Below are 16609 nucleotides of genomic sequence, written 5' to 3'. Positions count from 1 at the left end.
ACATGGTTTCAAATAAACCTACAGTACGTCATACACTCAATTTGCATAACGAAAGACGAAAGGTTTCCATTAAAGAAACACCACTCTTACTTTAGGGATGCAGGGATGACTATTTCCACTATGTAGTCCTTCTTTGTATAAAATATAACAGACAATTTGCCTAAGTTCATAGGGCATGCATGTTAGTTGTTTAGTAGAAAGTGTGCAAAAACAATACTTCTAAGGACATCTCTATTTTCTGACTCATTTAAGTAATGTTTTCTGTGTAGAAGACTATTAACATTATAAAAAGCTGCAAAGTACAGCAGCTGTTTATGGATTTCCAAATGGATTTTATGTGGAGTTTCCCTGATCTCCCACTGCATGCATGGATTTCCCCTCTGTACTCCATCAGTCCAGAAACAGAAACGTTAGACTAATTGCTCTTGCTAAACATGGGGAAGAACAGGATTTGTTTGAGTCACGCTAACATCCAACTTAATCCTTCTGCACCTCCTGGTTCTATTTATCTCAAGAGTTTCTGTCTTTATCACATTTCTTCTTTCAAATATAATTCCTTTCGATGCAAATGTGTGGCTCAGTAAAAGACTATTATTCAAAAGTGAAATAATCTCAGAAAAGTTGGTTTAAAAAGTGAAACTCAGACATCACCTAGATTCTTTGCACACAGAATAATATATTTCATGTCTATTTTTGTACATTGTCACAATTATGGCTTACAGCAACTGAAAACCTAAAATTCAGAAAATCATAAAATTATGTACAATAAATAAAGAAGAAAGGACCAAAGGTTATTACTGCTGCTAAAGTGCATTTTTAAAAATGCACTGCTAAAGTGCATTTAGCAGTGCACTGCTAAATGCACTGCTAAAAATGCTAAAGTGCATTTTTAAAAATGCACTTTATCCTTCCACTTGACTTTCCATTAATACACTATTCTGCAAGGAATACTGGGCCATCCCTTTAAATCAAAGGTCAAAGGTTAAAATAACATTTTAGATGGAGTTACTGAAATGATTTAATTTAAAATTATATTCTAATTTACTGAGATGCTGTATTTACTGTATTTCATCCATCTCCTCATTGCTCCTTTCAGATTTTCACACATTTCCATCTCCGTACTGTATCCATCAAACCTTTCTACAGCAACCTCTCTTTCTGACCAATCAGCGCAAGTCTTTTTCTCAACAAAAAATACTGTCCTGGGTTCTGTACCTCCTACTCTCCTCCACCTATTTACATTTTCTCCTCCCTACCCAACTGTCCAGCATCAGCAAGGTAGTTGAGTATTTAAGCCTTGTTCATCCAGAAACTGACAGGATGAGAGCAGGTACTCGTTTTCTCCAGCATGAGCCACGTATTGTTGCTCCACCTCACACTTTGTACAACCGCTGCCGCCATGATCATCCATAACAGCAGCAGCAATGGTACTCCAAATCACAAGCTGCTCATTGCCTTCCAGGCTCCCTGGAACGTGTCCTTCCCCTTCAGTGCTCTCCGGCTGGGCTCGGCCATACAGATAGCCGTGGAGAAGGTGAACAACAACCCCTCCTTCCTGGGCAACTACAGTCTGGATTTTGTGTACAAGGACACCGACTGCAATCCCAAAGAGTCTCTGGGAGAATTCATCCACCAAGTGTGGAGAGAAAACGTGACGGCTCTGTTTGGTCCAGCGTGTCCTGAGGAAGCAGAGGTACGGTTCGGATCACATTTACGCTCATTTTCTTTGTAGGTTGACAAGGAATTGATTCATGTTAGGTTTGTAGTGTGAAATATTTTCTGAAAAGTGGATGAAATATGTTTAAGTTGTTTAAACATATTTAGGTCTCAAAAACAATGTTTTGCATTCTGTTTTTAGATTGCAGATTAATCTAAAAACAAAGCTTCTGTTTATTGATTTCAGCTTATTTTTAGATATTTTCTTTAATATTTTTTCACGCATTCTTGTTAAGTTAGATAGGAAGAAAAACAAACTATATGTGGGTCATTCTGCAGGTGTGACCTTATTTTTTTCCCCCTAATGTTACCTATAAAATCAAACCCCGGTAGATGTTTCTAAAAATATATTTTTATATGCTAAGGTGTTTATTGGGTTAAGGAAATTGCACAGGAATGATAATGATGTCTTATTATTTCTATTTTATCAATTTGAATGGATATAAAACTTGCTAAATCTAGTAATGTGATTTGCACCAATAAATACAGGATGTTTAAATGTAAAATATCCATAATAATACTCTAAAATACCAATTATTAATTGCATTATCCTCAAACGACCAAAAAAATCCATATAGTAAAAAAAATCTTTAATTGATCAATTGTTTGAATCCTATTTATTGGTGGGATCACTTTTTCCTGGACTGGCGACCTGTCCAGAGTGTTCCCTGCCTCTTGCCCGTTGACAGCTGGAGATAGGCACCAGCACCCCTCTGGACCCCAATGGGATAAAGGTGTAAGAAAATGAATGGATGGTTGGTTGGATTCCTTTTTCCTGTTAAGGAACGATTAGCTTTGTCCATAAAATATTAAGAAATATTAATTGAAAAATGCAAATCATCTTCCAGCCAATGCTTGGACACAGAGAGGAACAGAGATACTGTAAGTGAGAATAAAAATAAAAAATGGCTTCTCTGTTTACTCAGTCAGGTTATATATCAAATGCAACAACATTAATACTGGACTTCAAAAAAGGTCATGTAAGAAATAATTGGATACAATTTTTATTTTGATTGACATCCTTCAACCTAAGGAAAGATTTAGCACAAAAATAGAAAATAATTAATCATAATTGTATATTAATTGGATAATTTCTTGACTTGCTGCGATAAATTAATTAAACTTTGAACGTTTCAGGTCACCGGTCTCATAGCATCAACGTGGCACATCCCCATGTTCGGCTACGTGGGCCAGTCTTCCAAACTGGAAGATGGTGAAATGTATGATTCGTATATAAAAATCATGCCTCCTTTGAAACGGACCTCAGAGGTTCTGGTGAAGACCCTGGAGTTCTTCGGGTGGAGTCACGTGGCGATGATTGGAGGGGGGTTGAAGACGAACACCTGGGACAAAGTGGACGCTTTGTGGAAAACGGTGGAGAATCCTCTCAGAACACATTTCAAATTGACTGCAGAACTGAAGTTTGACACCAGTAATCCTGATCTCCTTTATCAGAACATCAAGTACATCTCGACAGTCGCCAGAGGTAAGGGATGTGTTCACTGAAACATGCACAACCATAATCGCATGTGGATTTTCACAGACTTAAACTGACACACAGGGCATACAACCATGCATGCACACACTTTTCACTAAAGGCAATTTAATCAACCTATTAATTATGTTTTTGGACCGTGGAAGGAAACCAAAGTACCCGAAGAAAGTCCATTCATGCATTTAGAGAACATGCAAACTCTATGCAGAAAGATGTACTTTGGATCCCAGGCCGGGATTCAAACCCAGGTCCTTCTTGCTGCAAGGCCACAGTGCTGCCAAATGTGCCACCATGAGCCCTCTCAATTGCCTAGAAACTAGTTTCTCTCTGAACAGTGATCCTCCAGCAGTTTCCAGTTAATGGCAAACCTGACTCCATGCTTAAAAGCCGGCAGGAAACCAACCACCTAAATCAACTCTGCCATTTCTGATAGGAAGACGAAACCAAAACTCTTCCAGAAGTTTGCTTATGGCAACCATTAAATATACATCTGCTAGAGACATTTGTCCAAATACAAACATGGTTGTATTAACATACTTGAGCCTGCATGAATAATTGCTAGTGTTTCAGTTAGAAAAAAAAAATAGACAACATATTCAAACTTGTGCTCCTACATTCATTGACATGAACACCTGGGACATACAGTATGTTGGATAATTAATCCACCATGGAAAATGACAAATTCAAATTAACCTAAAATGATCACACCAGTGATGAGTGGATATAAACTTCCCACCATCATGTCGATTACATTTTAGTTTTACCCTTATTTTTTTGTTTCTTTTAAATACAGCTCTACATTTCTTGTTGGTCCTTTACAATAAAACTGTTCAAAATCTGTTCTCTAGTTATTGTGGTGCTAACAAACAGAGAGGACGCCATGGCTCTGCTGCTGGAGGCTGAGCGCCAGGGTCTGATGAATGGTGACTACGTGTTCTTCTTGATGCAGCATTTTGAGGTCAGTGAAGGAAAACAAATCAACAGTTGGCCATATATTCAACCGTACAGACAGCAGAGAAGGTTGCATAGCAAAGAGAGGCAGACTTCCCTGACCTTGTTTGAAAATATCACCGGGTAAAAGAGAAACGGTGGGAGGAATTTCTTTACCATCATACCCAGCATGCCCGTAGCATAAATTCAGAGGAGAGCTCTCCTTTAACAGGAAGAAACCTCCAGCAGAACCTGGCTCAGTGAGAGCAGCTCAGACTTAACATGTTGTCCACATTTTTTCCGAAGTTATGAAGTATTTTATTGGCACTAATAAATATTGGTGTAGTATTAATAAAAGTAAATGAGATCCCCAGTCCAACTCATGTTCTGTTTCTTACTGTTTTCTCCTGAACAGGATAACTGGTGGAAAACTGCCCTGAGCAGTAGAGTAAACCAGGATGGAATAAAAGCTTTTGACATGACATTTGTTATTGGCCAGAAGTCCTACGAAGGATATGAGTACTATGATTTCTTCGGACAGGTTTTTCAAAGACTGAAAGGACATCCTTTTTGGAGTAACCTGACATCTGAAAGTGAGGTACGCTGTAAACCGAGTTAGCAAAAATCCTAAAGGACAATGTGACCAATCAAATGTGACAATATTTTTTTTTCTTTTTTTCTTTTTAATGAATCTCAGGTTAGCCCCTACTCAGCCTATCTCCATGATGCAGTACTTCTGTATGTGATAGGACTGAAGGAAGTTCTAAAAGAAGGAAAAGATCCTCATGACGGCCGACAGCTTCTGGAGAAACTGAAAATCAGAGATAAAATTCGATTTCACGGTAACAATAAATTCTGCTCACAATCACAAACCCAGTATTTCCTTGCGCTGTCTTACCAAAGGTTTTGTTTCACAACTATTCAGCCAGCTTCTTTTGCAATAGCCTTTAGTGGATTTCCCCTCCCCATGTGGTAATAACTGTCTGCTGGATGTCTGCAGTCTTTCATAGGATTTTAATGGTCGCAAAACTCTTCAACTCTTGGGAGCAAATACTCACAATCTGTGGAAAGAAAGCAGAATAAGTAGTAGTAACATAATCTAACACAAATACCGTGGGATGTCTTTTTAATTTGCAGGAGCCTCTGGACTGGTTCACTTTGATGAAGAGGGGGAGAGATGTATGGACTATTCTATTTATGACTTGCAGATTGTAGAAGGAGGCAACATGTTTGTACCCATCCTGAATTTTGAAAGTCAAACCAAAAGTGTCAGGTAAAATAAACAAATTTAAATTATTAACACGATCTAAAGAAAACACATTGACATTAGGGGTTGTGACATGATGAAAAGTGAAAACTCTAAGGTGTTGATACATTTACGAAGTGAGAATAATCAATATAATTTCAGTCTCTGTAATAGAATCATTTCATCTCATGCAGACCGACATCTATGTTTGCTTCTGTTATTTGGCCAAAAGGAAAGCCACCATCCGACATCCCTGAATGTGGTTTTAATGACGAGCTCTGCGAGTGGCTGGCCAATGGTAAAGTGCAATTTAGAATTGAGACATATAAAAGAATAATAAATAAGTACATACAAATTTTTCAGTACACATTATTTACTGTGATCATTTTCCTGAGACACAGAAATTGCCCTGCTGGCTGTCCTGGTGACCTTCCCCCTCATCGGTGTAGTGGCAGTTTTGTGGATTGGGGTCCTCATGCTTCAAAAGTTTCAGCTCCAGACGAGGCTGGATGACTCCAACTGGTGGATAATCAACTACGGCGACATCACCATCATCAGGGAGCCCTCAGTGCGAGCGCTCAAATAGTTAAAGAATCAAAAAAGATGGAATGTCTCCTTGATTCTTGTTCAGTTTCCAGTTTGTTTGCTTTTCTACTTTTGCCCAGTTTCTGTTATTATCTCCCCCAGGGAAACCAGGGTGTATCTCAGAGCTCTACAGGTAGTCACAGCGGGAGCAGCAGCTGTCAGAGCACATTCTCCAGCCACAGTTATGACCTGAGGGACAAAACTGGCAGAGAACACATCTACACAACCATAGGCCTCTACCAGGTGAAACTTTCTTCTGTCAGAAAAATAAATGCGCATTGGAAAGTACATAATTATTTGACTACGATGAGCAAAAATCATCCACTTAAGTTGAGTAATTCCTGAACAAACTGGCTTAGCGATTGCTTCTTACAAACAAAATGACTGGAAATTTTATGAGACTTTTCTAAATTACTTAATCTCACAAAAAGGGAATATGTGTCTTTCTATTGATATAACTTCTTCATTTTAACACAGGGAAATCAAGTAGCCATCAAGTACATCAAGAACCCTATAAACTGTAATTTCCAGAAGCCTTCAGTGATTGCAGAATTCAATCTGGTAAAGTTCCTCATGTTCTTTTGGATTTTTTTAATATATTGTTCTGTGCATTAAGACTAAATAGGTGAATTGATTTGAAATAAACTAATAAACTGAGAAATTTGTAGTAAGCAATTCTTTACATATGTCACAATGTTACATTTACAAACAGGAAAGTAGTTAAGTTTACCTATCTGTCTTCTTTCAAAAATATATATGTTAGAAAACTACAAAATTACAGCTGCTGTGTGCCTAACCATCTTAAATATTTTAAGATAGATGAAGGAAATGAAACATGAAAACCTGGTCCAGTTCTTTGGCGTGTGCATTGAGCCACCAAACATCTGTCTGGTAATTCAGTACTGCAAGAAAGGCAGCCTCAAGGTAAGTAGAAAATCTCAATTTCTTCATGTCACACTAAGCTTAGAAGCAAAATAAAGAAAATCCTCCAACATTATTTTATTCTGTTTCTAAAGGATATTTTTGGGTCTTCAGATGTTGATTTGGAATGGATGTTTAAGCTTTCGTTTGCATATGACATTGTCAATGTAAGTATGTTTATTATTGAAGGTTCTAAAGTGCTGCAAGCTTTGTATTATATTGCTAATACCGAGCGGTATTTACATCTTTTTCATAAAAAAAAATCTATTTTGTTATTCAGTTATATTGTCTTTGGCTATTATTATTTTATTCCATTTTTGTTTTTACTATTGAAATGTGTTTGTAATTCAGGGAATGGACTTCATTCACAACAGCACCCTTAAATCTCATGGAAATCTGAAGCCCAGTACATGTCTGGTGGACAGCAGACTACAAATCAAGCTCTCTGGTTTTGGATTATGGGAGTTTAAATATGGAGGAAAAAACAAGCTCGGTCCAATGGAAAATCCTGCTTATGAAGGTAAAGCTGACCTGAAATCAAATTTATGATATGATGAAGGAGCATGATATTGTACCTGAGGTTATATGAGTTTGTCTCAGATCTGTACTGGACAGCCCCTGAGCTCCTGAGACAAATCGGACTTCCATGTAATGGGACACCCAAAGGAGACGTCTACAGCTTTGCAATCATTATGTGGGAGCTCATGTATAACTCTAAAGGAGGTCCATACCAAGACATTAACCTGGATCCAAAAGGTTAGTTTCTTTTTGGGTTTTTTTGTTTTGTTTTTTTACGCAATATAGCTGACACATTAAGCATCAAACATTAAAAATATACAATACATAGCAATACATAACAGAACTTACAGCTTCTTTTTACAACTTAGAGATTACTTTGCACAGCTAACTAGTTACTGTATGAAGTAACTGGTTCAGACTCAATACTGAATCAATTGACTCAGAATCAACTGAGTATTTTGAAGAACTTAAATGTTTTACTGGGTACTTTATTAGAACTGAATTTTCACAGAACGTAGTAGTTACTTCCCCACAAATTTCATAACAGACAGAGTGCCATTTAGAAGATACAGGTAACATTTTAGGGTTTACAGCCTTCTTTTCAAAACTTACAGATTTATTTTAAGATTTAATAGATAACTTTTCTAGAAATAAACTTTGTTTACACAATAAAATAAGAGTTCTGTTTTGAAACCTAGATGGTACTTTCTTGCAACACACAAGTTACTTCTAAGAACAGACTGACATGTTGAAACAAACAGGTTACAAGTGCAAAATTACAAGGCACTTTCCCATGCCAAATAAGGCTGTTTTTTTTAAGCTTACAGGTAAATCTCTTGTAATTTATAGGCCATATTTTAGAAAACACAGGTAACCTTCTGAAACATTTTGACTATTAGATCTTTAACATTTTTTTTCCATTAACTTTCAGTTACACTGATTGTCATTTGGTGAGGGTTTCTACTGTTAAGGAGCTGCCACCATTTTAAATGTAACTGTGTCTACAGTGTCCCATTGACTTGCTCAGTTAATGGGAGAGATGCTTTTAGAGAACCTTTTTTTTTCACATGTCACAATGATACTGTGAAATCAATTATAAAACATCCAAATTACAAAATGTTTCAAATATTTAAAGACATCTCATAAATAAAAGCCAAAAAAATGAGTCAAAAAAAAGTCAACTAATTTAACACGTTTACCATTCGTCCTGTCTCTGTCTAAACGTTTCTGGTAAATAAACAACAGGAACTTTATTGGGGAAAATGTTTATCCTTGTAACCCTTTGCATTTGTAAATGAAGTGGAAAGCCAAGGTAATGATGATGGCCCAAGAAAATTAAACATTTTACTGGGAAATCGTCCTGTTGTGGAAAAGCAATTCAAAGGTGAGGCATTATGAAAAATCCACTTTTCTGAGCTTATGTTATGGTGTAATTTTATTCACCTGTTTGTCCTTCAGTGAGCCCACTTTTATCATCAAATTTTGCACCTTATTTAGAAATTACTGAGATAATAAACTTGTATTTTGTAGGATATTGAAAGGTAATCTGAAACTACAAAAAAAGTGAATTATTCTTGTTTTTTTTTGTTGTTATTATTTCTTTAAATAAACGCGTTGTAAACTTGCATGTTCCAAGAAATTATAATGCAGTTGCGGACGCCTTTCCAAGGGGAACCTCTCAGACCAGTGCTATGCGAGCAGCTGTGTGATGAGAAGGTCAATGCCTTGCTCAAAGTCTGTTGGAGCGAAAACCCTGACCACCGGCCACCTTTTGGGTCTATACGCAGGAGACTGAAGGACATAAGTCCGGAGAGGTATGTTGCCACATTTTGTTTTTCAGCAAAATCCATAGTACAGTTTTGATAATAACTGATACAAACAGAGGATATAGAAAGTCTACACATCTCTGATTAAATAGCAGGTGTTTGTCATGTAAAAAAGTAATTTCAGAACTTTTTTGACATTTATGGTGACATGTTGGCTGTATAATTCAATTTGGAAATAAACAAATCTGTATAAGGAAAGAATATTTGAAAAATTTTTAAAAGGTGCTTTAACGTGGTTGCACAAGTATGACCCCTTTCAGTATCTGTTCTATTATTTATCCGTTTCCAGGATAAATAGTGTTTATCCCTTTTCAGGATAAATAGTAAAATAGGTTTTAAAGTTGAAAATCTGTTTGCCATCATAAGGATTCAAATCAACCATATGTAAATACAGAACTTGACGGAAAAAGAAAACATCATTATCTGACTAAAACCTCCTAAACATTGTAAAAGAATGCACACCATTTGGACACCATTCACAAAGAATACATAGCAGCATCATACTCGGGAGTTAGATTTCTGATTGAATTACTTTAAGTTATTAAAGTACTAAATACCAGTCAGTTTTGATGCAAACCCTTTAAAATGCTAGAGATGCATTTAAACTTTTAGCATCTTCATGTCTAAATATAGGCAAGAGCCACATTAACATAAGAATTACCTTCCAAAAAAAAACCAAAAAACGTTTTGTAATGAGAAAGCAGATCATCATCATTTTATCTTTTGTAGTCATGTGAATATCCTCGATAACATGGTGGACAAGTTGGAGAAATATGCAAATCACCTTGAGGAAGTAGTGGAGGAGCGGACCAACCAACTAACAGCAGAGAAAGCCAGAGCAGACAAGCTTCTCTCCAGCATGTTACCAAAGTATCACATACACACACATCTAATCCTTTTATATTAACTTTTTTTCTAATCAGGACTCTTAGCCTTACCATGTCTCTTTGCCTTTAGATACATTGCAGACCAGCTGATGGCAGGGAAGTCAGTGGAGCCACAAAGCTACGATATGGTGACCATCTTCTTCTCAGATATTGTGGGCTTCACCTCCATGTGTTCCTCCAGCTCGGCAATGGAGGTGGTGACTTTCCTCAACGAGCTCTACAGCCTGTTTGATGGCATCATCAAGATGTACGATGTCTACAAAGTAAGAACCATTCGCTATCCGACGAAAGAGCTGAATAGTTGCTTAGCATAGCATCCAGTTTCTAGACCATGAAACTAGTAAGTTTTTGCTGGTTCTGCTTTGCTGGTAGCATTCACTTAGCTTAAGTTCGTGCTACATATTTGATGACATAATATGTACTGTAAAACTACAAAACAGGATTTCATTTCCAGTAATAAAACTGATTGGGTATTGGTTGATATTGATGTTAGGTTTAGTATAACAGAAATCAAGGGTATAATAAAACAAACAAACAAACAAAATGATGGAGAGTTGACATCTGTAATGGGTGGAAGAAATGAAAGGTGGTTTATAAAATCCAAAGGAAAATTGGAGAATGAGAAGAACAGAAAGGAGCAGGAGAGAAGAGACAATTATTTCATGACTCAGAATTGGGCACATTAAACTGAATATCACATTATTTTTAATAGGGAAACATCAGACAGGGAAATGTGAATGTGGAAAAGGTGAGGCAATCTGAGCTGTTATTTTGCATTGCAGGAATTACCAGATTCAGACAAACAAGTTAGTTAAGAATCATAATAACATAGCTATATTAAGATATTTTTTAAGCAGCGTAATTTGCATAATATAATCAAATTAATTAATTTATTTATTCATTTATTTATGTGGTCCACACACCTTAGCGGTTGGTGGGGGTAGTCAGTTGTTTTCCAACTGCCAATAAAAATCAAGAAGAAGAAGAAGTAAATTTGGAACAAACATTTAGCTTAGCTAAGCATGTGTTTCAGAATCTTTGTTGCAACAACTATCATCTGTGCGATTTTATCAGGTGGAAACCATTGGCGATGCTTACATGGTCGCAAGTGGCCTTCCTATCAGCAACGACACCAAGCATGCTTTGGAGATATCCATGATGGCTCTGCACTTCCTGGGTGCCATTCAGGTCTTCAGAATCCCTCACAAGCCAGATGAGATCCTTGCAATTCGGATTGGCATACACTCTGGTAACAGACTGCATCAACAGAAACACCTCCATTTAGCTTTTGTGTTTTTTTAGTTTTGTCACTTGTCAAATCATTTTTATGTTACCATCACAAACTGCAACATGTTTTATGTGAAAATGACACATAGTTTTTAACAATATTTGCAAATAAAAATATATGTGTGTTGTGCATTTACATTCAGCCTGATTAATACTCTACTTGCCCGATTAATGAGTTTAGTAGGTCAGAAGTTGTGCTATACTCTTTCAGGACAATGTATTGAACAATGGTCTCTACAATAACAAAAGCTTTGCGTGTTATATAACCCTGCTTTGAGCTTCCCCACAACTAATGATCTCTAACAAATCTCAGAGGCCTTCACTAAACATTTTGACTCGCACTCGGATTAAATTAAATACAGCTGGACACTGTTTACTTATTAAATGACTTCTGAAGAAATCTGGTTGCTCTGGATCTTAATTAGGGGTATCAGACCAAATGAGAGAGATACATGTAAGCAATCCTTACATTCTGATCTTTATTTGTAAAAACTCATAAAAAGAAAATGAGACTTTTTGCAATACATCTATTAGGGTTTGTATGCATTGTTAAATGACAGTGCAGCAACTGTTGCAACTGTTTGACATCTGTAAATGTAAACTGAATATTTAGGAAGAATCCCAACACAAAAAAAAAATGACTGGTTTGAGTTCATTATTGCAAATGTTTGACTAAGGTTTTGAACTACTGGGAAATAACATGAGTAATTTCCGCACAAACATTTGTTGAACTGTCCAGCTGTACTTGTCTGGTTCATGTAGGTCCAGTGGTTGCTGGAGTGGTGGGAACCACTATGCCTCGCTACTGCCTCTTTGGTGATACAGTAAACACAGCCTCACGCATGGAGAGTAACAGCCTGCGTAAGTTAAGTCTTCTGCAAAGGTTACACACAATCCTTTTCCACAGATGAGGGAACTGTAAATTATTGTAATACTTTTTGTAATGGAGATGCTCTAGCAGTCTCTGAGAGGGAGCGAAATCAAACCTGACAAAAATGGAAGAATTTGAGTTAGCTGCAATTTGGTACATGTGCTAACAAACTGTCTATGTAAATTTCATTTACAAGATGGTTATTTAAAAGAAAGGGAAATGTTTCCCCTAAGGTGGCAAAAAAAACCACTAGTAAAACTCTTAAACCACCAGATAAAATGCTTTAACCACACAGATAATTTTAGGACTGACATTGCATTGTTTAAAGAGAAGTCATCCAATGTCAACCAGGGTCCTTATTTTACATTACCCAACTCAAACTAAAATACTGCCAATGGTTTGTGTTTTATTTTGTGCAAACATAATGTTGTAATTTTCAAAATATTAAGGGCATCCAAAGGTTGCAGTAACCCCTGACGGTCAGAAACACAAGCTCACTTTATTTTTCCTTTTTATCCTTTATTATACCTAAAATAATGGTGGTACAGATGGAAAAGGCAGAACAAAGACAGCTGTGGATTGATCACCTTTTTTTTGACAGAGCCTGCTTGTGCCGCCTTATCTTTAAAATAATCGAACAGTATAAACAAAAATGTTAGTGCACAAATGTTTGACAGCAGATTTGTTGGATTTTAAGAATGTACGAAAAGTAAGGTCTTTAGTGTCTACATAGTAAACTTCATAATATCTTCTAGGCTTATCAGCTTAAATCCTTATAGAAATTCATTTATTGTATTTTCCAGACTATGAGCCGCACCCACAAAGTAAAAAACAAACAAACTGGAAACGTCCATATATAAGCCGCACCGGGTTATAAGCCGCTGGTATCTCCACCGCTCATAGGGCTGCATCCTAAATTTGCTATTAAGGACGTAGCCCTGCGTCTCTAACGCCGAACCAAGGATTCGTTCACGCTGAGTTTATGTGCAGCGGCTATCGATCTGTACTGCCAGATCGATAGCCTTCAATTTAAAAGCTGCATCATATGAACTTTTTGTGTGGTTTCCATGATGAGGGGGTATGAGTTTGAAAACATTTCTACCATGTGCTTGTTCGAAATAAAAATCAGCATTTTCTTCTTTGATTTCCAACTTTGACTTCCAATGATTCACTTCCTGCTAAAGAGCCCCCTGGTGGTTGAAGAAAAAAATCACAGAAAATCCCCACCTGGCTACAAGCTGCATGGTTCAAAACGTGGGAAAAAAGTAGCGGCTGATGGTCCGAAAAATACGGTACTCTATTTTGTCTGAGAGGTTGATCTCTTTCCATTTGCTTGCTCTATAATCTTCCAAGCACATAGATGCTGAATAGACTTTTAATAAGCTAACATTTACATCTCGGTTACCAGACAATAATAAAATTCAAAGGACCTGATGAAACTAGACAAAAAGTTATTGATTTGATATTACAGATATTTATTCTTTAATGTGTATAAATTCTAATTTGATGACATTCAGATGCATTCCTGTTACTATTTCATTGAGTGATGGTTTAGTAACCCAAGCCATTTTTTTATTGCATACAGCACTAAGGATTCACATATCTCAGTCCACAGCTGACATTCTTGTTCAAGCTGGATCCTTTGAGTTGAAAGAAAGAGGGGACATTGAAATGAAGGTGACTTGTCAACATTTTTGTGTGTGTGTTTTTTAAGGCATGCATTGCTTGCTTTATGAACAGAATACAATTTTCTGTCAGGGTAAGGGAGTCCAGAAGACCTACTGGCTGCTGAACAAAGCTGGATTTAATCCTACTCTGAATTCCCTCAGCTCACTACAGAGTGACAGTCTCAAGGTGCAAATGGAGGTAGGTTGAAAGAAAAATGTTGAGTATTAATCAGTTCCTTATTTAAAAAAAGAAAATTATTCAATTTACAACACATATTCAACTTAAATTGTTAAAAACAGTGTTTAAATAGAATCAGCGTTTACAGCACTTTTTAATCATCCACTTCTTGTGCTGTAGGATCTATCACTTGCTGCACTACTTTTAAATGCCGACACATTTTAACAGCAATTGGTCAAAATAAGAGCTTATTTTCTAACTTATTCCCACCTCTAACATGCAAAGACATGAGGACATATCCACAACTCTGCACAATTCCAAACAATCCTTTTTATGTAAAAAGGAAAACTTATTCCAAGCATTTTATGCAATAGTATTACAGACAAGTTAAGAGGGAAAATGCAACATCAGAACATTATAACAATATTATAATGTTTCTAAATGTATTTTAAATAATAAAAGAGACTTGATAATGATTTTGCAATTTATTTCTATTCTATTCCATCAGATCCATTTTAGTCACAATTTTCTATTCCACATTCAGAGTTAAGGAATTGTCTTTGGAAACTGTTCAGTTAAAAAAAAGGTTTTGAATTATTTTTTCTCATTTGTCTCAAAATGTTTCCTTAATATTGTATGAAAGTCTGTCAGTGGTGCCATGCACAAGTTTTCACACTCTTGACCACTTCCACGTATTATCATATTGCAACCAGAAACTTCAACGTATTTTCTGGGATTTTATGTGATAAGCAAACATAAATTATCACATAACCGTAAAGTGGAAAGAAAGAATAGACAGTTTAATTTATTTATTTTTTTTTATAAAATAAAAATCTGCAAGGGGTTTTGTGCGTTTGTATTCAACCCACTTTAGTTTGATACCCTTGAGAAGTTACTGTTTTAGAAAATAGAGTCGACATGTGGGTAATGTAGTCGTAGCATAAATCCAGCTGTTCTGTGAAGGCCTCAGACGTCTGTTAGAAAACAATATATAATCAGCATCACAAAGACCAGCGAACACAGCAGACAGGTAAGAGATAAGGTTGTGGAGAAATTTAACACAGAGATAGCTTAAAAAGTGCTTTACAAATATGCATTGCACATGTCTGGTTTATCTCATGAGATCCTAGAGCATGTCAGAGTACAATCACAAATTTCAGTGTATTTCCATAAGCACTGAAATCTGTGGCGGTACTCCGAAATTTTTCAATTTCCTGAGGGAGTCTTCCCAAAGGATCAATAAAGTACAAGTCTAAGTCTAAATACTGGAAAAAGTTGAACTGGAAAAAAATCTTTTGCATGGCAACATCTGCCCAGTATGCATAGTCTCCTGAATGCTTTGCTCTTTTGTCTTTTTGTTATTTCTCCCTTCCAAAGAAACAAGAAGTGATGAGATCTGCAGTTGCAAGGTCCCAATTAATCCAGCCCAAATCATCGATGACCACAGTGCACGTTTAGGTGTTGTAAGAAGAAGCAGGATGGTGTTCTCTGTCTCACACGCTATTTCACGAAGTGATTTTATTCCATGTATTTGTTGCAAGCATAACGATATAGTTGATGACATCTTCAACAGTAGAAAGAGACGAGGCTCTTGTCGACAGATATTTACTTTTTCTTTTACAGGGGAAGCACAATGTATCACCAACAACATAGCTATAGGTGCTGATGTAAGACATTTCTTTTTTACATATTGGTCTGATAAGTAAAAGTATTCCTATCTTGTTGCTGTTTCAGTTTTGGGAGGGGATTAGCCAGCTGGTATTTTTTGGACATGTGGCATTAATAGTGATGCAGTGCAGGATTGTGGGATTTTAACTAAAACTAAGAAGTATCATCCAAGGTCTGGTCATTTATCATAATTTCGACAGGCTAGTGAAATTAAGTAACTATTGTAAATTGGCCGTAGCAGCAACCGGATATCGATACAGACTCAAATTGTCATATGGGTATATACCTAATTTTAACTCATATGATATTGATTCTTATAATTCTATAAGAAACAGGCAGATATTTTTGAGTCGACAGCAAAAATCAACTCTTAAAATTAACGCTCACTGTGACAAAAAGAAAGCCTCTCTCTATTCTCAACTAAAAGTACAGATAATGAAGCGATCGTCTCATAAATGACAGAAAATTCTGTCCTGACCTGAACATTTGTGAAGTTTTGACAGTTTGGTTTCATGTTGCAGAAATAAAAAGCAAGAAAACATACCTCAGAAAGATATAATATTGTGAAATACATGCGTAATAAAACATTTATCTCCTCTAGATTAAAACTTTTTATGACTAAAATGAATTATGTTTATTTTGTTTTTCTCTAATGCGTCAGCACTTCTGTTTATCTACCTCATTTATGTTCTTGATTTGGTTGTATGCTGGTGCCTGAAATGCAATTATTTACCTGTAACAAGGAAATACCAACAATAAAGTTTTTTGCCTTCAAGAAAACAGAACAACATTTTCAATTATCTTTATTGGAAA

At 36.4% G+C, this 16609-nt stretch overlaps 1 protein-coding gene across 2 annotated transcripts; it reads left to right on the top strand.

Moving 5' to 3' along the window:
* The first annotated feature begins 1170 nt into the window (after nucleotides 1-1170).
* On the top strand, nucleotides 1171-16601 carry LOC102235007 (guanylate cyclase 2G-like). 2 transcript variants are annotated; one of them, XM_023341459.1, is made up of 22 exons: nucleotides 1171-1693; nucleotides 2854-3202; nucleotides 4060-4169; nucleotides 4557-4739; nucleotides 4839-4983; nucleotides 5279-5414; nucleotides 5582-5685; nucleotides 5789-5955; nucleotides 6075-6215; nucleotides 6450-6533; nucleotides 6792-6896; nucleotides 6989-7060; nucleotides 7245-7413; nucleotides 7509-7649; nucleotides 9049-9226; nucleotides 9968-10108; nucleotides 10196-10388; nucleotides 11200-11374; nucleotides 12175-12273; nucleotides 13869-13960; nucleotides 14042-14149; nucleotides 15506-16601. In XM_023341459.1, the coding sequence occupies exons 1-22, from the start codon at nucleotides 1349-1351 to the stop codon at nucleotides 15584-15586; spliced, it is 3318 nt and encodes a 1105-aa protein (XP_023197227.1). In that variant the 5' UTR covers nucleotides 1171-1348; the 3' UTR covers nucleotides 15587-16601. The 2 variants fall into 2 exon arrangements, with proteins under 2 accessions (XP_023197227.1, XP_005794776.1); XM_005794719.2 differs by having other exon boundaries at nucleotides 7494-7649; nucleotides 15506-16600.
* The last annotated feature ends 8 nt before the right edge of the window (nucleotides 16602-16609 follow it).

Source organism: Xiphophorus maculatus, chromosome 10 (assembly GCF_002775205.1).
Source record: "Xiphophorus maculatus strain JP 163 A chromosome 10, X_maculatus-5.0-male, whole genome shotgun sequence".
NCBI classification, from domain to species: Eukaryota; Metazoa; Chordata; class Actinopteri; order Cyprinodontiformes; family Poeciliidae; genus Xiphophorus; species Xiphophorus maculatus.
This window is presented reverse-complemented; position numbering and strand designations above follow the sequence as displayed.